The sequence below is a fragment of the Dipodomys spectabilis genome, unplaced genomic scaffold (genome assembly GCF_019054845.1).
Source record: "Dipodomys spectabilis isolate Male_0828 unplaced genomic scaffold, ASM1905484v1 ptg000668l, whole genome shotgun sequence".
NCBI classification, from domain to species: Eukaryota; Metazoa; Chordata; class Mammalia; order Rodentia; family Heteromyidae; genus Dipodomys; species Dipodomys spectabilis.
Window position 1 is genome coordinate 486,131 of NW_024871345.1, and position 21,519 is coordinate 507,649.

The 21,519-nt window shown below is 61.4% G+C and overlaps 1 protein-coding gene across 1 annotated transcript in view; it reads left to right on the forward strand.

Moving 5' to 3' along the window:
- Nucleotides 1-2,707: 2,707 nt before the first annotated feature.
- The window catches only part of Sh3gl3 (SH3 domain containing GRB2 like 3, endophilin A3), a 37,501-nt gene continuing 18,689 nt past the window's right edge, over nucleotides 2,708-21,519 (forward strand). The window contains 7 exon segments of the mRNA XM_042671778.1: nucleotides 2,708-2,764; nucleotides 12,039-12,107; nucleotides 12,829-12,901; nucleotides 14,006-14,070; nucleotides 14,072-14,150; nucleotides 17,125-17,258; nucleotides 20,533-20,691. Of these exon segments, the coding sequence (XP_042527712.1) occupies nucleotides 2,720-2,764; nucleotides 12,039-12,107; nucleotides 12,829-12,901; nucleotides 14,006-14,070; nucleotides 14,072-14,150; nucleotides 17,125-17,258; nucleotides 20,533-20,691 (624 nt within the window). The 5' untranslated portion in view covers nucleotides 2,708-2,719.

Sequence of the window (21,519 nt, forward strand, 5' to 3'; positions counted from 1 at the left end):
ATGCATTTCCCCCTCCGTTTCCTGAAAAACAGGAAAGCAGAACTGTTCTCCGGTGTCTCCCGGGTGGGGGGTGAGGTCAAGGACCGTCTTCCCTCCCTTCCCTTCCAGGATTCCTCAGGCGTGTTCCGTGACCTCAGGGCTAGGCACGCACTGGACACGCAGCCAGACCGCTTGGCGCGTGCTCTACTCTTGGGGACAGGTGCCGAGGGCTCACGCCTGCAATCCTACCTACTCAGGGGGCTGAGATCGGAGGATCATAGTTGGAAGCTGAGCAGGAAAGTCCGTGAGGCTTTTTTTTGGGGGGGGGGGTCTGGTCGTGGGGCCTGAACTCTGGGCCTGGGCGCTGTCCCTCAGCTCTTCAGCTCAAGGCGAGTGCTCTACCACTTGAGCCACAGTGCCACTTCTGGCTTTTTTTTCTGTTATGTGGTGCTGAGGAATCGAACCCAGGGCCTCATGCATGCAAGGCAAGCGCTCTACCCTCCCCCCCCCCCAGGCTCTTATCTCCAATGAACCACCAGAAAACCAGAAGTGGCGCTGTGGCTCAAGCGGTAGAGCGCTTGCCTGGAGCTGAAGAGCTGAAGGACAGCGCCCAGGCCCAGAGCTCAAGCCCCACGACTAACCAAGAAAATAAAAAAATAAAATGATAGAAACCCCTACCCTTCCACGGGGGCCCGTCCAGTGCACACGGCCCCGGACCCCTCCGGGACTAGGGGGACCCTATTGCTGAACCCTGCTTCTCTCCGTCTTTGCACAGCTCCTGTCTGGGAGCCCCGGTCCGGGCTGGGTGGGCTGGGGTCATCTTGCTGTGCCGTTGTGACTCGGTGCTCGCCAGCCCCCCTCCCCCGCTGGCTACCTGTGGCTGGTGTGGGCTGCCCAGGCCAGACAAGCCCACGGTGTCCACCCAGTCACACTTGCCCCCCTCTAAGTTCAGGGTGCTCTCCCTCCCAGGAGCACGCTTGCCTGCAGCCGCTCCTCGGAGCCGGTGAGGAAGCAGAGGTGGAGCTGCAGTTGCTTCTCAGCCCCCACTAGCAGGACGCCTGGCCTGAGCCCGGGCCGAGGAGAGGCCCCGGGGGTGCCAGGACACGGGCAGAGACGGAAGCGTCCGGGGCCAGCGGGCACGGCTCCCGTCTCTCCAGGGGACACCCGGTGGGACTTGGCTCCGGCAGGGGTTGAAGGAAGGTGCTGGATTCATAGGGGTGAAGGGGACCCTGGGGTTCTTTGATGGTCAGGCCGGGGCGGCTGCGGCTCTTGTGAGTGCCATGTCTCCCCCAGGCCCTGGCACCCGTCCCACGAGGAGGTCACCCTCCCGCACGCATGGGGCCGTGGCCTGGGGCTCCCCAGCTGTGGAGGGGGCACTGGGAACAGGTGGGCCTGGGGCTCCCCAGCTGTGGAGGGGGCACTGGGAACAGGTGGGCCTGGGGCTTAGAGCCCAAGGCAGAGAGGGTCTAAGTTAACGCACTACCCACCCGGCCCAGACGCCCCAGGGGGCGGTGGCTCACACAGGTGACACCCGGGCCTGGACAGGGTGAAATTGTCTCCCCTCAGGTGTTCTTTGATCTTCCTTTTTCTTTGGTCAGGTGTCAGTGGTGGGCCTGAACTCTGGGCCTGGGCGCCCTCCCTGAGCTCTTCAGCTCAAGGCTGGCGCTCTACCTCTTCTGCTGAGCGGGCACTGGAGATAAGAGTCTCCAGGCCTTTCCTGCCTGGGCTGGCTTCGAACCCATGTCCTCAGATCTCAGCCTCCCCAGCAGCTAGGAGACAGGTGAACCGGCTCCCCTGCCCCCCTCCGCTCCCCTGCCCCCCTCCGCTCCCCTGCCCCCTCCGCTCCCCTGCCCCCTCCGCTCCCCCTGCCCCCTCCGCTCCCCTGCCCCCTCCTCCGCTCCCCCTGCCCCCCCTCCGCTCCCCCTGCCCCCCCTCCGCTCCCCTGCCCCCCTCCGCTCCCCTGCCCCCCTCCGCTCCCCCTGCCCCCTCTGCTCCCCCTGCCCCCTCTGCTCCCCCCTGCCCCCTACCCCCCCTCCTCCCCGCTCCCCCTGCCCCCCTCCGCTCCCCTGCCCCCTGCCCCCCTCCGCTCCCCCTGCCCCCCCTCCGCTCCCCCTGCCCCCCTCTGCTCCCCTGCCCCCCTCCGCTCCCCCTGCCCCCCCTCCGCTCCCCCTGCCCCCCCTCCGCTCCCCCTGCCCCCCCTCCGCTCCCCCTGCCCCCTGCCCCCCCTCCGCTCCCCCTGCCCCCTGCCCCCCCTCCGCTCCCGTGTCCCCCCTCCGCTCCCCCTGCCCCCCTCCTCCCCGCTCCCCCTGCCCCCCCTCGGCTCCCCCCCTCGCCTCCGCTCCCCCTGCCCCCCCTCCAGTCCCGGGCCCGGGCCCCGCCTCCGCTCCCCCTGCCCCCCTCCTCCCCGCTCCCCCTGCCCCCCTCGGCTCCCCCCCCTCGCCTCCGCTCCCCCTGCCCCCCCTCCAGTCCCGGGCCCGGGCCCCGCCTCCGTCTCCACGCAACAATGGAGCGGCGGGCCGCGGCTCATTTGCATACCGCCGGGCTCGGCCAATGGGCGCGCAGCGCCCCCCCCCCCCCCCCCCGGGCGCCCCGTGGCCGTCTGCGCGCGCGGGCGCGTGTGACAGCGGCGGCCGTGGGAGGCGGGGCCCGAGCCCAGGCGCGGGGACGCCGGGCGCCCGCTCCCTGCGCCGCGCGCCGCGGCCCGGCCAGCCCGCACCTCCCGCCGGCCGGCGCCGCCGCGATGTCGGTGGCGGGGCTCAAGAAGCAGTTCCACAAAGCCAGCCAGGTGGGGAGGGGCGCGCGGCGGGGAGGGGAGGGGAGGGGAGGCCGGGAGGGGAGGGGAGGCCGGGGAGGGGAGGGGAGGGGAGGCCGGGGAGGGGAGGGGAGGGGAGGCCGGGGAGGGGAGGGGAGGGGAGGCCGGGGAGGGGAGGGGAGGCCGGGGAGGGGAGGGGAGGCCGGGGAGGGGAGGGGAGGGGAGGGGAGGCCGGGGAGGGGAGGGGAGGGGAGGCCGGGGAGGGAGATGGGAGGCCGGGGAGGGGAGGGGAGGGGAGGCCGGGGAGGGGAGGGGAGGGGAGGCCGGGGAGGGGAGGGGAGGCCGGGGAGGGGAGGGGAGGCCGGGGAGGGGAGGGGAGGCCGGGGAGGGGAGGGGAGGGGAGGGGAGGCCAGGGAGGGGAGGGGAGGGGAGGCCGGGGAGGGAGATGGGAGGCCGGGGAGGGGAGGGGAGGGGAGGCCGGGGAGGGGAGGGGAGGGGAGGCCGGGGAGGGGAGGGGAGGCCGGGGAGGGGAGGGGAGGGGAGGCCGGGGAGGGAGATGGGAGGCCGGGGAGGGAGGTTGGGGAGGGAGATGGGAGGCCAGGGAGGAGATGGGAGGCCGGGGAGGGGATGGGAGGCCGGGGAGGGGATGGGAGGCCAGGGAGGAGATGGGAGGCCAGGGAGGAGATGGGAGGCCAGAGAGGGAGGCTGGGGAGGGGAGGGAGATGGGAGCCCATGCTCCCTGCCCGCTCAGGTGGCTGGGAGCCCACGAGGTCCTGCGTGGGAAGCTGAGGCCCGGGGACTCCCGGGGACCCCCGGCCTTGGGCGTGGGAGGCCGGGAGGCTCCGGTCTGCGGGCTCCGGGTGGGTGGTGGGGGCCGACTGGAGGACGGGGCAGTGCGGGGCCGCGGGGCGGAGGTCCGTGGGCTGGTGGGGGGCACGGGCATCGGGCGGGCGCAGACCACAAGCAAATGTGCTCTCACGGGCTCGGGTCTGGGTCTCAGGTCTGGGGCGGGGGTCTGCTCTGCCCAATCCCGCTTCCCAGGAGCCTGGAGCCCCAGACTGAGCCGGGGGACCCCAGCCCCAGACAGGGGACCCCAGCCCAGACAGAGACCCCAGCCCTGATGCAGACCCCAGCCCAGACGGGGACTCCAACTTCAGACGGGGACCCCTGCCCAGACGGGAACCCCAGCCCAGCCAGGGGATCCCAGCCCAGCCAGGGGACCCCAGCCCCGATGCAGACCCCTGCCCAGCCGGCTGAGGACCCACGTGCCAGGCGGGCACCTGCTGCAGGTTGGACAGAGCGTGGGCGCTGGGCACGGTGGTGCCGGCCACCACCACCCAGAACACAGGCAGGGCTCGGGGTCTTCCTCTCTAGTCAGTTCTTTATGGGGCGTGCACTGGATAGGAGCCTGTCTCAGAGGCCCGGGATATCATCTCTTTATGGGGTGTGCACTGGATAGGAGCCTGTCTCAGAGACCCTAGATCTGAGCCCCGAGCGGCTCTGGCTGTCTTCTGAGCACTGACCAGCTGAGTGCTTCAGAGCCTGGGAAGCTGCTGGCTCTGGGGAAACTCCACTGGTGGTAGGTGGTGTGGCATCCCCAGGCAGGACCCGTGTGCTGAGGACCAAGGGGCCCAGGGCCTCCTACATACAGGGAGCTTTTTGCATGAGCTGAAATCCAGTTGTGACTTCATTGGAAAGGAAGGCCTCACATTTTCTCCTGGCACGATGTAGTGGTTTTAGTGCCCGCTAGATCAATGTTTAATTGTTCTAGAAGTCTTTCTAAGAATTCTTGCAATGCAACAGATTGGTGGAGAATTTATTGTAGAGAGCATAATAATAATAATAATAAGGAACACCAGATGTTCTCAAACAACGTTTTAGCAGCAGGTTTTAATTCAGAGACAGCTTTCCGGGGACAGGAGCAAGGGATTCCTGAAGAATGTCAGAGACCCAGGCCCAGGCCCTGCGCTGGGTGACCTCTCTGGCCTTGGAAATGTGACTGACCCAGGGGCCTTGGGATTTCTCTTGGTATGAGTTAGAGGATTTAGAAGCAGTGTTCCTGTTCTGAACTTGAGTGTGGTGATGTCTGCACAGCTCTGAGTATACCAAAAACTATTAAGTTGTGCACTTTTGTGGGCGAATTCTATAGTATCTGAATTAAACTTCAGTAAACTACACACCTATGTGTGTGCATGTGTATATGGGTGTGTGCACGTGCCCATGTGTGTGTCAGTGTGTGCATGTGTGTGTGTGTGTGTGTGCTCTTGTCCGGTTCTGAACCTCCTGAGTATTTTACTACAGCATTTCAGAGGAAGGCAGAGGAGACTCATACATCTTTGATACATAGGGGAGTCAGGATTATGACAAAGAGATCATCTTTCTCAACCACAGGCCAACAGCAAGGCTTTGTATAACTCTGGGTAATGCGTCCCTCTTTCTTTATGGCTTCCGGGTCCTGAGAGCGAGGCTGCCTCCCTTTGCAGAGTGTAATTGTGAGCCCTGGAGCTGGTACAGCAGGTGGATGCCAGCAGGAGGGAGACCGAGATGGCAAGAGCGTCAGTTACCCCTGACGAGAAGTCACTGCTCTGCGTTTGCTGTCATGTCCATTAGCCTCCCTCATCTGCTCAGATGGGAGATACCGCTCCCTGCCCAGGCCGCGCTCCCTGCAGAGCTCAGGCCTGCCTGCTGTGGGAATGGCCGGGGAGGGCGGCTGGCCAGCACAGAGCCGAGGTGGGGCCTGGGGCAGAGTCGGGGGGCGGGAGGGAGCTGACAGGTCCTGGGGGCTGAGTGGCAGAGCTGGGCCTGTGGGTGCTGGGAGCAGGGGAGCCGGCTCTGGTGGGGCCCCTACCTGTGAGCAGGGGACAGGCGGGCTGGCGGAGTCTGAGGGCGCAGGCCCAGCCCGGCTGGCAGGTCTCACATTGAGGCCCTGAGTCCGTTTTATATGACTCATGAAATGTGTCTTTACACTCATTCCAGATACCCTGCCCCTCGGTCTGTCCTGCCTCCCTCTACTCTATGTTGGTATCTTGAGTCCATGTTGTTCCCCTCCCCCAGGAAACGTCAGTTATTACCTAAAATACCTGATTCTGTCCCTTGCTTGACTTATTTTTTCTTTTAGCAGTGTTGGAGTGTGACCTCAGGGTCACCAGAATGCTAAGCAAACGCTCTGCCACTTGAACCATGTCCCCCCTGCCCCCAGGCTGACTGTGCTTGATTGATGGAGGAACACCACCAAAAATAAGGTGGCAAGCCTAGGGTATAAAACAGACGTGTCACCGCGTGAAAACAGCACGCCACAGTTGCTCGTGAAGAGTGAGGCTTTGGGCTCTGAAACACCAAGCCGTCCCTCGTTTCATTTCTCCTGCATTTCTTCAGTGGACGGAGGCCTAGGTTTATCCGGAAGACGTGCAGTGAAAACGGGCGCATCAGGACAATACAGGAAGCGCTCTTTGCTTGGCTTCCTTCTGGCTCCTGGCTAGGCCTCGGGAGCCAGGCCCGTGAGTGTGCCTTTCATTCTGTCCTGTGTGGAGGGCTCTGAGGGGGAGCTTCCCGATGCCAAGCCTCAGTGCTGGGGCAGAGGTCTGGGCCTCGGAGCCCACACAGCCCTCCTGCCTGCTCGGCCTCGGAGGGGTGGGAGGGCGGGCAGCACGGGTTTCGGGACGGTGGGACGTGGGGTTTGGAGCCAGAGGTCTCTCGGTTGCCCAACGGCGTGACCCTTTGCTCAGGGTTCGGCTTCTCACCCACAGGGGGTCACACTGCTGGTCATCATTGGAGATGATTTGGGTGATTTGCGTCTTGTCTTGATCTTCCTGCTACCATTGTGCTGCTCCTCTGGTGCTGGCTTGGCACCGCGCCTTGGTTTTTCTTACGTTTTCAGTGCCTCGTTCAAGGGGGCCGTGCCGTATGTGTTCTGAGACTTGGCATATCGGAGACGTTCATCCGCCACCTTCTGTCAGCAGCAGCCGCGGGGGTATGGCTTTTCAGTCAGAAGGTTTTATGTATGAAGTTGTAGATATTGCATTGTGTTCGGCTGTCTCCTGAGGTACTAAAGTTGGTTTTGTTGGTTTTGTGCCAGTCCTGGGGCTTGAACTCAGGACCTCATACTCTCACTGGGCTTTTTTGTTCAAGGCTAGTACCATACCACAGGAGCTAGAGCTCCGTTTCTGGCGTTTTGGTGGTTACTTGGAGATAAGAATCCCACAGAACTTTCTGGCTGGGTGGATGTCAAGCCTCTATCCTCAGATCTCTTCCTCCGGAGTAGCTGGGATTACAAGCATGGGCTCCCGGTGCCCAGCTTTGAAGTATTGCCTGGAAAATTTCTTCCTCCCTCCTTCCCTCCCTGGCTTCCTCCCTCCTTGTTTTTAATTCTTATTGACTCCTTATTCTTGTTAAGAATGAATCTTTTCTTTTTTTATTAATTTTGCTAATACATGAGCCATGCCAAGCTTTTTCTACTAAGTGATTACTTACTGTTCCCACGTCTCTTTTGAGGGTTAAGTGGAGTTATACATGGGTTAGAAGTTTGTTCTTTATTTCTTAATCTGTTGCCTTAATTTCCCTGGGGCCAGAATATAGGCTGTCAGAGAGGAATCTCACCTTCTGGGGACAGATTTATGTGGTTTTTTTTTTTTTTTTTGTAGGGTGTGGGGCCTGAACTCTGGGCCTGGGCGCTGTCCGTCAGGTCTTCAGTTCAAGGCTAGCACCTACCACTTGAACCACAGTGTCACTTCTGGGTTTTTCTGTGCATGTGGTGCTGAGGAATTGAACCCAGGGCCTCATGCATGTGCAAGGCAAGCGCTCTACCACTGAGCCACCTTCCCAGCCCCATATTTTACTTTTTTGTGGCCTTCCAGCAGATGTCGTTTTTACTATTATGAAAACTCCGAACATGCAGAAGGCCGCGGAGCCTCTATCCCGCGTGCGCCTGACCTCAGCTGGTGCCCTGCCCTCTTCCATTCCCCTTCAGTTTTCTTGCAGTGTTTTTCCCCGTACATCTCATCACCAAATACTCCAGTATGCACAGCTAAAGCCCGGTGCCATTTCCCGCACCCAGCATGGCTTGCTGTCCCCTGAGTCAGCAAAGCGACCGCTCTGGTGCAGTCTGGTGTGTGGGTTAGATCTAGAGGTCTGGTGTGTCTGCTCCGGGATTTGCTGGTGCTGGAGGGTAGCCAGAGCCACACTTCCCAAGTTCAAAGTCAGAAATACGTGCAGCTCTCCAGCGTGGAGATGTTCAGGCTTGGAGTGTGAGGGGTCTTTGTGGCAGCGCGGCTCCCTCTTTCCGCCTGCCGGTAGGTTCTTCGGGAGCTTCGTACACATTCATAGCACCCCCCTCCTGGGGCTGCTTCTGTACCCCTTGGGCGTCCTGGGGGTAGCTGTGCCAGCCAGAGACCTCCGAGGTCAGGGCGCAGAGGTCCTCGGGGAATCTGCGGGGTTTATTCTGCCTTCCTGATCATCGGAGATACGGTCAGCTCAGGGATTTAGCTCTGGGATGAGTGTAACCTACTCTGTTGTTGCCTGGATGCTGTTTTGGTTCTTTTTCTTTCTTTCTTTCTTTCTTTTTGGAGAGATTTTCTCCATCTCCCCCCTCCTCTCAACATCTCAAAACCTTAACCAATGCCCCTGGCAAACCTCAGCTGGAAGACATGGCCGCGGCTTGTCCCTTTTACACTCGGGCCCACGCGGGCGCAGCCCAGGGCTCGGCTGGCATGAAGATGTTAATGTGTGTGTGTGGCACCAGTGCTGCGCTGAGGGAGAAACAGAGGCTATCATAGAAGGCTTGCGGGTTGTTTCTTTTCTTTATTGGAAACACAAAGTACCATTTGTTACTTGGTGCGTGTGGTTTGAGGCTCATCGGGACGCGCGGCCGCTGGTGTGGTGCGAGGCCCTGCCCGGCGCCCGAGGAGAGACGCAGAACTGTTCCGCGCAGATAGGGCAGAAGGACTCTTTGCTCCATTCACGTGGGAATAGAATGGCTTTGTTCGTGAGAGATACAAGGCCTCTCACTGTTTGCAATCTATGGATTTTAAATTAAGTGGTGGCCCTCTGTATTATATCTTTTAGTGGGCAAAGTTAGCTTTGCGGGAGCGGTTTCGGCCGCTGCCTTGCTGGGCCGTAGGTGGGTTTCGCTTTCAAGTTTGGTGGTTCCGTCTGTGAAAGGCGACGCTGCAGCCGCAAACATCATGCTTTGGCTTTTGGTAAAACTGTTACGATTTTAACTGAAACATGATTTTTTTTTTTTTTGTCAGTCATGGGGCTTGAACTCTGGGCCTGGGCGCTGTCCCTCAGCTCTTCAGCTCAAGGCGAGCGCTCTACCACTTGAGCTACAGCGCCACTTCCGGTTTTCTGGTGGTTTATTGGAGATAGGAGTCTCACGGTCTCTCTTGCCCGGGCTGGCTTTGAACCACGATCCTCAGATCTCAGCCTCCTGAGTAGCTAGGATGACAGGCGTGAGCCACCAGCGCCCGGCTTGAAACATGATCTTGAATGAAGGTTCTCATCACGTGGGAGCTGAAGCGGCTTGAGAGGAATAGAATAAAAGGTGCGATAGGAGCCAGGGGCCGGGTGGGGGGCCGGCGCAGGAAGCCGAGGCTTCGCGCAGCAGCGTGTGCTCGCAGGAGCCCTGGGAGCATGCGCACTCACGCCGGCAGATCCGGAGGACCTGCTGTCGGCTGTCACGATGGGTGTCCAGGTTCCCCGCAGCTAAGGTGAAAAGAGTAAGCAGTCACTCTGTTCTTTGTCTCTATGAAGGACTACTTAAGATACGTGCCGCACCAAGCAGGGGTACAAGTCAGGTACCCCGAAAGATAAGTGGCCGATCGGAAGATCAGATGAGGTAGAAGCTCTGGGGGGCCTCCGGGCCCTCCCGGGCGGGACACCTGTGGTCCCCTAGTTAGCAGCACTTATGTGCAGACGCATTTGCCTTTGAGCGCGCTGTGTGGCTCCTGACACGGATCGGGGCCACAGATGGAGACGAGCAGGCACCAGAAATGGGACAGGCACCGAGCGCCGCGCGGTGCGGCTCCTGTGCTGCTCGTAGCTACAGGCTGCTTTCGGTCAGGGCGCGGAGAGGACGGGCCACCCGGGCTGTGCTCCGGCCTGCCTGCGCGGCCGCCTGGGCTTCTGCCCCCCCCCCCGTGCGCGGCCGCCTGGGCTCCTGCCCCCCCCCCCCCCCGTGCGCGGCCGCCTGGGCTCCTGCCCGCTGGCTCCCCCCACCCCGTGGTGTGGCGTGCGTGTCTCCTCCCAGGAGCTGGGGGACAGATTTGCCAGCGCCCAGAGTGTTGGGGAGACGCTGTGAGAAGCAAGCGTTGCTGTCCCCGCTGGGTTTTACAGACCGACCATTCAGTCTTCTGTTTTGCAAACCTCTTTAAACGCAAAAGGAAATGCGCAGAGCATTTAGAGGTAAATGGAGACCTATTCCTGCAGTTTGTTCTTAGCATTGTCTGTTCGGTAGAGATGGAGGAAGGGGTGTGTGTGCGTGTGCGTGTGCGTGTGTATGTGTATGGTTGTGTGTGTGTGTGCGTGTGTGTGTATGTATGGTATGTGTGCGTGTGTGTGTGTGTGTGTGTGTGTGTGTTGGGGGAGGGGGAGAAGTGGAAAGAAGAGAGGAAGATGGAGATAAAGATAGGAGATAGACAGGAAATAAAGATCAATGAAATGAAGTGAACTTTAGGAGATCTGGTAAAAAGACACTAGAAGATTCCAAAAGGACCAGCCTTGCTAACACTCTAAAACTGTCTTCCGACTTGGGATCTTCAGGACTGTAGGGAAATCCAGTCGTGTGTCACGCCACTAAGTTTTCTAGAAGCTGTGACAGCAGCCCCACCGCGAGCTCTTGGGCGAGTGGCGAATCTCTGCCTGAGCTCCGGGCAGGGGAGACGGTGGAGATCATGGTTCCTTCAGCCTTGGCTTTGCTGCCCCTGCTGGCTGTAGCGCATCCGAGGTGGAGAGAAGGCGGGGTGTTCCCAGCCACATGCCCGGGCCGACCGACGCCGAACTTCATTACACTGCTACTTAAATATGCATAAACTTACAACTAAGCAGCAATGTGCATGCAGCTTTAAGACAACCGTAAATCCCACGTTTATTTCAAATTAAATGCAAATGAAACTACAAACCCAATAAAACTCAAATGAGCGCTGTCAAGTTAATGTCACACTAAATCTGAATCACTGTTCTAGATGTCATTCCACACGCATTTGGAAAGCCCTAGCCCATCATTGTGGTTTCAACTGAATCGTGTTTACTACACGATGAGGTGAGGAGCAGATCCAGGAGGACGCTGTGTGGAGAACGCTGGCCATCTGTGCCATTCTCCACGCTCTCCACCCCACGGATTCCACGCTGAGCGCCAGGGTGCACACAGAGCCAGAGAACTCCTGGTCTCTCGTCCTGATGACCTCTCAGATCTGATGGTTTCTTGTCCTGATGACCTCTCAGATCTGATGGTCTGATGGTCTCTCAGATCTGATGGTCTCTTGTCCTGATGACCTCTCAGATCTGATGGTCTGATGACCTCTCAGATCTGATGGTCTGATGACCTCTCAGATCTGATGGTTTCTTGTCCTGATGACTTCTCAGATCTGATGGTCTCTTGTCCTAATGACCTCTCAGATCTGATAATCTCTTGTCTTGATGACCTCTCAGATCTGATGGTCTCTTGTCCTGATGACCTCTCAGATCTGATGGTCTCTTGGTCTGATGGCCTCTCAGATCTGATGGTCTCTTGTCCTGATGACCTCTCAGATCTGATGGTCCCTTGTCCTGATGACCTCTCAGATCTGATGGTCTCTTGGTGTGATGACCTCTCAGATCTGATGGTCTCTTGTCCTGATGACCTCTCAGATCTGATGGTCTCTTGGTGTGATGACCTCTCAGATCTGATGGTCTCTAAGATCTGATGGTCTCTTGTCCTGATGACCTCTCAGATCTGATAGTCTCTCAGATCTGATGGTTTCTCAGATCTGATGACCTCTCAGATCTGATGGCCTTTTGGTCTGATGGCCTCTCAGATCTGATGGTCTCTTGGTCTGATGGCCTCTCAGATCTGATGGTCTCTCATCCTGATGGTCTGGCTCTCATGCTGTGGACTCCCAAATACTTTTTCTGCATTCACTGAAGTGCTGGCCACTTGATACACTTACAGTAACTTACATCTGTGATTGTTATCTTCAAAATCTTTTTCCATCGCATGTGAGTATGAGTGCATTTACTCTGAGGTTTTGTTTTTAATAAGTCTGGTCCAGAACTATGGTGAGACATTGCCATACACGTATGTTTGCTTTGGTGATCACGTGTGTTTGCTCTGCAGCTGTTCAGCGAGAAGATAAGCGGAGTGGAAGGAACAAAGCTGGATGATGAATTTCTGGACATGGAAAGGGTAGGGACCTTTTCGCATCAGTCCTGGTAGAAGTCGGTGTCCTGTGATAGGAGGTGTACCTCTAGGTCGGGCTGGTACTTAGGGGAGACAGATGGGGTGCTTAAAAGCAGGCATGGGTGGTGCTCTGCAGAAGGGTCTCGTGCTTGGCCAAAATCAGACCCTCCCTGGACCCCCACAGTCCAGACAGGCTGAGGAAGGGGGTGGGGTGCGGCTGCTGGCCCTCCAAGTCGGGGGGCACTGAAGGGGAGAGTAGTTGATATAAGGCCATTGAGGTGGAGTCTTGCGTACTTTTTTTTTTTCTGTACAGGCTGGCCTGGGATTGTGATCCTCTGGATCTCAGCCTCCTGTGTAACTAGGGTGACAGGTGGATTTGCTATTGGTCAAGGGGGAGTCTCGCTAGCTTTTCTGCCTGGGCTGGCCTCCAGCTTCAGTCCTTCTGATTCCAGCCTCCCAACTAACTAGAACGACAGGGATGAGCCAGCAGGGCCTGGCTTTAGCTTTTAATACTGGTGCTCTCTAATGTCATTGAGAGGGGGTGATGTCTCAGCATCCCCAAACAAGATTCTGCCTCCTCCCAAGATAGCTTTAAGGTTTGTCTTAAGATTTCTTTTTATTGGAATTAGAGGTATCAAGTTTAAAAAAAAGCTTTTCTATTTGTTCTTCTGTAAACCCATTGCGTTGGCCACTTACTGACATTTCTCTGTATTTGTCTTGTTTTAAGAAAATCGATGTCACCAATAAAGCTGTTGCAGAAATTCTTTCCAAAGCCACTGAGTACCTCCAGCCGAACCCAGGTACCGCTGGACAGTCTCGCCGTGTTCCGTTGCCTGTTTGCTGTCCTGGCCCTGGTGACCCCGGTCGCTTGGCATTTGGTTGACATGCTCTAGACGCACCCCACGGTCCAGTAATGAACTCAGTTTGTGGACCTTGAATCTCCAGTGAGATCAAGGAGTACAGTGACTTCTGGGTGACGGGAAGCGGAGCAGGCCCAGGTCACGACCCATGGGGCTCTGCCGTGGCCCAGGTCACGTCCCATGGGGCTCACTGTGCTGTGGGGTCACGTCCCATGGGGCTCACTGTGCTGTGGGGTCATGTCCCTCGGGCACTGTGCTGTGGGGTCATGTCCCTCGGGCACTGTGCTGTGGGGTCACGTCCCATGGGGCTCACTGTGCTGTGGGGTCACGTCCCTCGGGCACTGTGCTGAGGGGTCACGTCCCTCGGGCACTGTGCTGTGGGGTCATGTCCCGTGGGGCTCTGCTGTGGCCCAGGTCACATCCCGTGGGGCTCACTGTGCTGAGGGGTCACGTCCCGTGTCCATCCACCACAGGAACCCACAGAAACCACCTGCAAGACCAGAAGGGGAAGATTGAGGAGCATAAGTTAGGGTGAAGGCTTTGGAATCATGGTAGTGGCTTCTGGGTGCCTCTAACAGCGGATGGAGTGCTGACAGGCCCGCACGCTCCCAGCCTGCTCGGCGGAGGAGCGGAGCCGCGCGCCCCTTCCAGTCCGGAGGCCGTGCCGGGGCCCCGAGCCACAGCTCAGCAGGCTCAGCGCCCCTGAGAAAAACGCTGGGAATTCAGAGCCATAGCTCATTTCAGACCCTTGACAAGATGGCTGGGGTGAGGCCCGGGTCTGCAAGGCCACGGAGCGCCCTCAGCTCCCAGTCAGCGTGCGCCACCCTCACTGCTGGTGGGCTCTGGATCCGCAGCGGGGGGTTCAGTCCTCTCGGTCCTGTGTTCATGTCTTTGTAGGCAGTGCCTGCTCCCCGTCCACAGCTCCCCGTCCACAGCTCCCCCTGCGGGGCCTCTCCTCTACCATGGGGCCTCCCCCCACCCCGCAGGGCCTCCAGGGCCCCCCCCCCGTAACTTTAGGGAATTCCAAACGGCAATGTTTTTAAGCATACAGAGCCAAGCTAGGAATGCTGAACACGGTGTCGAAGGTCCGGGGCCAGGTGAAGACCACGGGGGTACCCGCAGACGGAGGGCCTGCTGGGGGACTGCATGCTCAAGTACGGGAAGGAGCTCGGGGAGGACTCCACCTTCGGTGAGCATGTGCCTGGCGGGTCTGGCGGGGGGCGGGGGGGGTGCCGGGAGCAGTGGGCCGGGCGGGGAGGGCAGTGGGGTCCCCGGGAGCCTGTGGGCCGGGCGGGGAGGGCAGTGGGATTCCCGGGAGCCTGTGGGCCCAGTGGGGGTGGGGGCTGGGAGCCTGTGGGCCTTGCAGGGAGGGCGGTGGGGTCCCCGGGAGCCCGTGGGCCTTGCGGGGAAGGCGGTGGGGTCCCCGGGAGCTTGTGGGCCGGGCAGGGAGGGCGGTGGGGTCCCTGGGAGCTGTGGGCCTTGCAGGGAGGGCGGTGGGGTCCCTGGGAGCTGTGGGCCTTGTGGGGAGGGCGGTGGGGTCCCCGGGAGCCCGTGGGCCTTGCGGGGAGGGCGGTGGGGTCCCTGGGAGCCCGTGGGCCTTGCGGGGAGCGCGGTGGGGTCCCCGGGAGCTTGTGGGCCCGGCGGGGGTGGGGGCTGGGAGCCGTGGGCTGGGCAGGGAGGGCGGTGGGGTCCCCGGGAGCCCGTGGGCCTTGCGGGGAGGGCGGAGGGGTCCCCGGGAGCCCGTGGGCCCGGTGGGGGTGGGTGCTGGGAGCCTGTGGGCCTTGCGGGGAGGGCGGTGGGGTCCCTGGGAGCCCGTGGGCCTTGCAGGGAGGGCGGTGGGGTCCCCGGGAGCCCGTGGGCCCGGTGGGGGTGGGGGCTGGGAGCCGTGGGCCGGGCGGGGAGGGCGGTGGGGGCCCCAGCGCCCCTTTGTGCCTGGCACCCCGAGTGGGAAAGAGTCAGGCTGGGGAGAGACCCACTGTCTGCTCGAGGCGGAGGCCGCAGTGCACGTTCTGGGGTGAGCTCGGGAATCCCATGGTCGTGGATCAGTGATCTCGCAGTAGGCGATCAGGGAAGGCATGGCAGTTTGACCTAGAGGAGGCTTGGTTTCCTCTAGTGTTCCACACGATCCAATTCTGTTTCCTTCTTACAACACGAGGTGAGGCAGAGCTGGCCGGTGACGCTTGGCAGGCTGGGGCCGGGAGGGGGTGCCTCTAGCCTAGCCTGCTAAGAGGAGTGAGGGACTCTATCTCAGTGGATGGTGGGGCGGGCACACGTCTCCCCCCACCTCTGGAGGAAGCCCCTGGCCGGGCCAGCGCTGTGTGCCTGTCATCTGCAGTGCACAAGTAGGAGGGCCACAGTCCGGGCCAGCCCGGGCGCCAAGTGAGACCCCACCTTGAAAATAACTAAAAAGGAGCTGGAGGTGCGACTCAAGTGGGAGAGCACCCGTGTAGCAAGCAGAAGTCCCTGAGTTCAAGCCCCAGCCTCACACACACACACACATCACACACACATGCACACATGCACGCACACATGCACACCCACACATGCACACACGCACACTCACACATGCACTCACACACACATCACACACTCACACATGCACACATGCACTCACACATGCACACATGCACTCGCACATGCACACACGCTCACACATGCATACCCACACACACATGCACACACGCACATGAACACATGCACTCACACACATGCACACACGCACTCACACATGCACACATGCACACACACTTGCACACACTCGCGCACTCACACACGCACACATGCACACTCACGCACTCACGCACTCAAAATGCACACATGCACACCCACACACACATGCACCCACCCACACACATGCACACACGCTCACACATGCACACACATGCACACACATACACACAGGCACACATGCACACAGGCACACACACATGCACACACAGCACACATGCACACATGTACACAGCACACACACTCACACAGGCACACAGGCACACGTGCACACACATGCACTCACACATGCACATAGGCACACTCATACACACACATGCACACAGGCACAGGCACACATGCACACAGGCACACAGCACACACTCACATGCACATAGGCACACATGCACACATGTACACAGCACACACACTCACACAGGCACACACGCACACGTGCACACACATGCACTCACATGCACATAGGCACACTCATACACACACATGCACACAGGCACAGGCACACATGCACACAGGCACACAGCACACACACTCACATGCACACAGGCACACATGCACACATGTACACAGCACACACGCACACGTGCACACAGCACACACACGCACACAGCACACAGGCACACATGCACACAGCACACACACGCACACAGCACACATGCACACAGCACACGCGCACACAGGCACACATCACACACGCACACAGGCACACAGCACACACACATGCACACAGGCACACATGCACACATGTACACAGCACACACACAGGCACACACGCACACGTGCACACACGCACTCACACATGCATATAGGCACACTCGCACACACGCGCACACAGGCACACATGTACACAGGCACACACGCGCACACAGCACACACAGCAAAGTGAGCAGGTGCTGACTTGGAGAGCATTCTTTGCAGGGCGGCCTTCTCCAGGGCGGCCTTCTCCAGGGCGTCTCTCCTGGACCACAGCAAGATTATCTCCCAGGTTCTGCAAGGGCAGACGCACCGCCTGCGGGCAGCGCGCCCTCGGGCCTCAGAGAGGACCAGAGCCGAGGTCTGAGGACTGTTGGAAGGACGTGGAGCGTGGCCCCGAGACCCCACAGCGGGGGCTGACACAGTCCTTGTAGGTTCACTCTGGTTCCCTTGTGAAGGAATCTTTTCATTGTTTACAAGAGCGACTTTGTCTCCCAGAGCTCGCACGGAGCTCCGGGTACCAGTCTGCAGAATTCCAGGCTCCCTCCGTGCCTGTCTGTAAATGAAGGGGTTTTATCTCCACCTCGTGGCTAAAATGGAAAGTGCTTTTTTTGGTATATATTTTTATTGTAGAGGGGGGTCACAGTTACGTGAGTAAGATAATGGGCGTTGCTACAAGAAACGTCAAGCGTGTCTGCTCACCTGTTATTCTGAAGAACCACTCTCGTTTGTATTTCCTAACCAAGGCAATGCGTTGATAGAAGTTGGTGAATCGTTGAAGCTGATGGCAGAGGTGAAAGACTCTCTGGACGTCAATGTGAAGCAAACATTCATTGATCCGCTTCAGTTACTACAAGACAAAGACTTAAGAGAGATTGGGGTGAGTGATCTAGATTAGACGTAGCTTGTGGCTGCTTAACACCATGTGTAAAGTCGTCCGCAGTGGTGAGGAAGCCGTCAGAGGCGCTGTCCTGCTCTGGTGGGGGCAGCGGGGACAGCACAGGCTGGCCCTGTCTGGGGGTGGACGGGGGCGGACGGGGGCGGACAGGGCAGACGGGGGGGTGGGCGGGGGTAGACGGGGGCGGACGGGGGCAGACGGGGAGGGACGGGGAGGGACAGGGGTGGACGGGGGGTGGATGGGGGGTGGATGGGGCGGACAGGGCAGACGGGGGGTGGGCGGGGGTAGACGGGGGCGGACGGGGGTGGATGGGGGGCCGGGGAGGGACGGGGGTGGATGGGGGTGGACGGAGGGACGGGGGGTGGTTGGGGGGGTGGACGGGGGGACGGGGGGGGGGGACGGGGGTTGATGGCCATGACGCCAGCCCCGTCCTGGAGGCTTGTGGGGTTATGATACGCCGGACATGTCCTCCTAGGGGGCAGGTCCCGGGTGAACTCCTGGGAGTCCCCTGTCCACGTGGCTGGGTCAGTGAAGGCCTTGGGAGAGAAGTGGACAGGGCAGAGAGAACCCAGAGAAGCTGCCAAAGGACCAGGGCGGCGTGTGCAGTGTCGGCCTGGGGTGGGGTCTCCGTGGGGAAGGAAGCCCTGCAGCAAAGGCTGCGGGGGTCCAGGGAGGTGGGAGGGACGGTGAACGCAGCCACCGGCTTCCCTCGGGCCGGGTGCCGGCCTCCAGTCCCAGGCCTGTGCGTCCTCTCCCTCCACCTCAAGGAAAGCGCTTGCCAGCCGGTCTCAGCCCCCCCCCCCCATCTCTGTTCTCACTGCCCTGGGGCCGGTGGTGCTCCTCCCCTGTCTCCTCCAATGTCCTGGGTGTGAGCACCAGCTCCTGAGTGGAGGGGGGCTGGGGGGGATCATGGTGGGGTGGAGGTGGGAGGGAGGCTGGGGGGGATCATGGCGGGGTGGAGGGGAGGGGGGCTGGGGGGGATCATGGCGGGGTGGAGGGGAGGGAGGCTGGGGAGGGAGGCTGGGGGGGAGGCTGGGGGGATCATGGCGGGGTGGAGGTGGGAGGGGGGCTGGGGGGGAGGCTGGGGGGGAGGCTAGGGGGGATCATGGTGGGGTGGAGGGAGGGAGGCTGGGGGGGAGGCTGGGGGGATCATGGCGGGGTGGAGGGGAGGGAGGTTGGGGAGGGAGGCTGGGGGGGAGGCTGGGGGGATCATGGCGGGGTGGAGGGGGGGGAGGCTGGGGGGATCATGGCGGGGTGGAGGGGAGGGAGGCTGGGGAGGGAGGCTGGGGGGGAGGCTGGGGGGATCATGGCGGGGTGGAGGGGAGGGGGGCTGGGGGGGATCATGGCGGGATGGAGGTGGGAGGGAGGCTGGGGGGGATCATGGCGGGGTGGAGGGGAGGGAGGCTGGGGAGGGAGGCTGGGGGGGAGGCTGGGGGGATCATGGCGGGGTGGAGGGGAGGGGGGCTGGGGGGGATCATGGCGGGGTGGAGGTGGGAGGGGGGCTGGGGGGGGAGGCTGGGGGGGAGACACGGCAGGGGGAAGGGAGCTGGCTGGGGCTGTAGATCCTCGGTGGGGTGTGTGCAGAAGTCGCCAGGCCTCTTGTTCTTGGAGATCACGGTTTCCTAGGCAACAGAGATGTTTTCTGAGTGGTCTTGGGAGGCTGCTGCTCTTCCATCTTGCGATGGGCCTGGGCTTGGATCTCCCAGTGGGGGGGTGAGCCCGTGGGCTGAGGTGGCTTTTGTGGGCTACGCTAGGCGCGTGGGCCTTAGGACCTGTCCGTCAGGAGGACCCACAGGCTGCTCCTTTAACAGCACCCCGGGGAGCGGGGAGCGGCTCAGCCACAGGGCACCAACAGCCTCCTGCTGGGGTGGGAGGCCCTGTGGGGAAGGGCTTAGCCATGTTGCTGCCCAGCACCACGCGGTGCCACACAGGCAGCCCTGCTGGATCCGTGCTGCCCCCCCTCGGGACCCGCCGTCCCCCCCTCGGGACCCACCGTCCCCCCCTCGGGACCCTCCATCCCCCCCCTCGGGACCCTTCGTCTTCCCCTTGGGACCTGCCCTCCCCCCTCGGGACTCGCCGTCGCCCCCTCGGGACCCGCCGTCCCTCCCTCGGGACCCGCCGTCCCCCCCCTCGGGACCCTCCGTCCCCCCCTCGGGACCCACCGTCCCCCCCCTCGGGGCCCGCCGTCCCCCCCTTCGGGACCCTCCGTCCCCCCCTCGGGACCCACCGTCCCCCCCCTCGGGACCCGCCGTCCCCTCCTCCGGACCTGCCGTCCCCCCCTCGGGACCCTCCGTCTTCCCCTTGGGACCTGCCCTCCCCCCTCGGTACTCACTGTCGCCCCCTCGGGACCCGCCGCCCCCCTCCTAGGGACCCGCCGTCCCCCCCCCTCGGGACTCGCCGTCCCTCCCTCGGGACCCGCCGTCCCCCCCCTCGGGACCCGCCGTCCCTCCCTCGGGACCCTCCGTCTTCCCCTTGGGACCTGCCCCCCCCCCCCTCGGGACCCGCCGTCCCCCCCCGGGACCCGCCGTCCCCCCCCTCGGGACCCGCCGTCCCTCCCTCGGGACCCGCCGTCCCTCTCTCGGGACCTGCCATCCCCACCCCCTCGGGACCCGCCGTCCCCCCCTCGGGACCCGCCGTCCCCCCCCCTCGGGACCCGCCGTCCCTCCCTCGGGACCCGCCGTCGCCCCCCCCTCGGGACCTGCAGGTGGTGGGGGCCGCGCGGCCGCCCGCAGCAGCCGTGGCAGCTCTGCTGTGGTCACTCAGAGCCTTGTGTGCGGCTTTCTGACCTAGCCGGGCACCTAGGGATGGCCCACCGAGGTCCAGGGGAAGATGGAGGCGTGTGGCGGGGTGAGGGGTTCCCACGCTGAGGAGGAGCAAGGACGGTTAGGCTTCAGAACTGCTTTACAGCCCGGAGCCGTTGCGTTGGGGGGGGGTTCCTGCCCTCGGGTGGATGGGGGGGAAGGGCCTTGGGCTCAGTAAACAGCCCAGCCGCTCTGGCAGCCTTGCTCCTCCAGAATCTTGAACAGTTCGCGTGCGGCTGGGTCACGCTGGATGTGTTTGGAGCCCGGAACCTCCGTGCTGGGGGCGGTTCCGGCTGTTAAGTGCGAAGGGCCTGCAGTCTGTCTGCGGAGGGCCGCTCAGAGCCAGACGGAGAGGAGGTGGAGGCGGCCAGGCTGGCGGCCAGGCCGGAGCCAAGCTGGGCGGGCAGCGGGGTCGCGAGGCCCCGCCGCAGGTGACCCTGCCCTCTGTCTTCCAGCACCACTTGAAGAAGCTGGAAGGCCGCCGTCTGGACTACGACTATAAGAAGAAGCGAGTAGGTAAGATACCAGAGGAAGAAATCAGACAAGCGGTAGAAAAATTCGAAGAGTCGAAGGAGTTGGCTGAAAGAAGCATGTTTAATTTTTTAGAAAACGACGTAAGTATTTAAACCAGGAGACGCTACTGTTCTCGAGTAAGTCACTGTCTAGGGGTTGTGATCAGCATGCCAAGGAGCTCGGAAAGCCTTAGTTTCCAGAACGTTCTGTAGCCCCACCCCCACCCTAGACAGCGTGAGCATTGTTTCAGGGGAGATGTGAGTGGCCAGCCAGGTGCTAACCCCCAGCCTGGTCGCTCGGCGCTCGGGCCATGTCTGGCCTTCCTTCATGGCGTGCTGGGGGCAGCTACGCTGACGAGCAGACGCTGGGGTCCTGTCGGCCTCCACAGGAGGCTGCCGCGCGCCGCTCCCCAAGGTGCCCCGGGCGGCTGAAGCAGGGCGAGGGTTAACTTGCCGCTCATTTAATTGTCCGTGTGTGTGCGTGCGCGTGCGCGTGCACGGGTGCGTGCGTGCGTGCACACGCGTGCCCAGGGTCTTCCCCTTAGCTTTTCTGCTCACGCTGGTGCTCTCCAGTTGAGCCATAGCTCCACGTTTGGCATTTTAGAGTCTCAGAGACCCCTTCCCCAGCAGGCTTTTGAACCATGGTCCTCAGATCTCAACTTCTTGAGCTGGGATTGCCGGCATGAACCCCAGTGCCTGGCTAGGAAGGATTTATTTTGGCTCACAGTTTGAGAAGTTTTGGCCTGTGGTTGGCTGGCAGTGGTGTTTCTGGGTCAGGGAGCAGCGGACTATTATGATGGAAGGACGTGGTGGAACAGACAGAGACAGAGACAGACAGACAGACAGACAGACAGACAGACAGAGACAGAGAGAGGCGGGCAGGCAGACAGGTAGACAGGCAGATAGGCAAATAGGCAGGCGGACAGACAG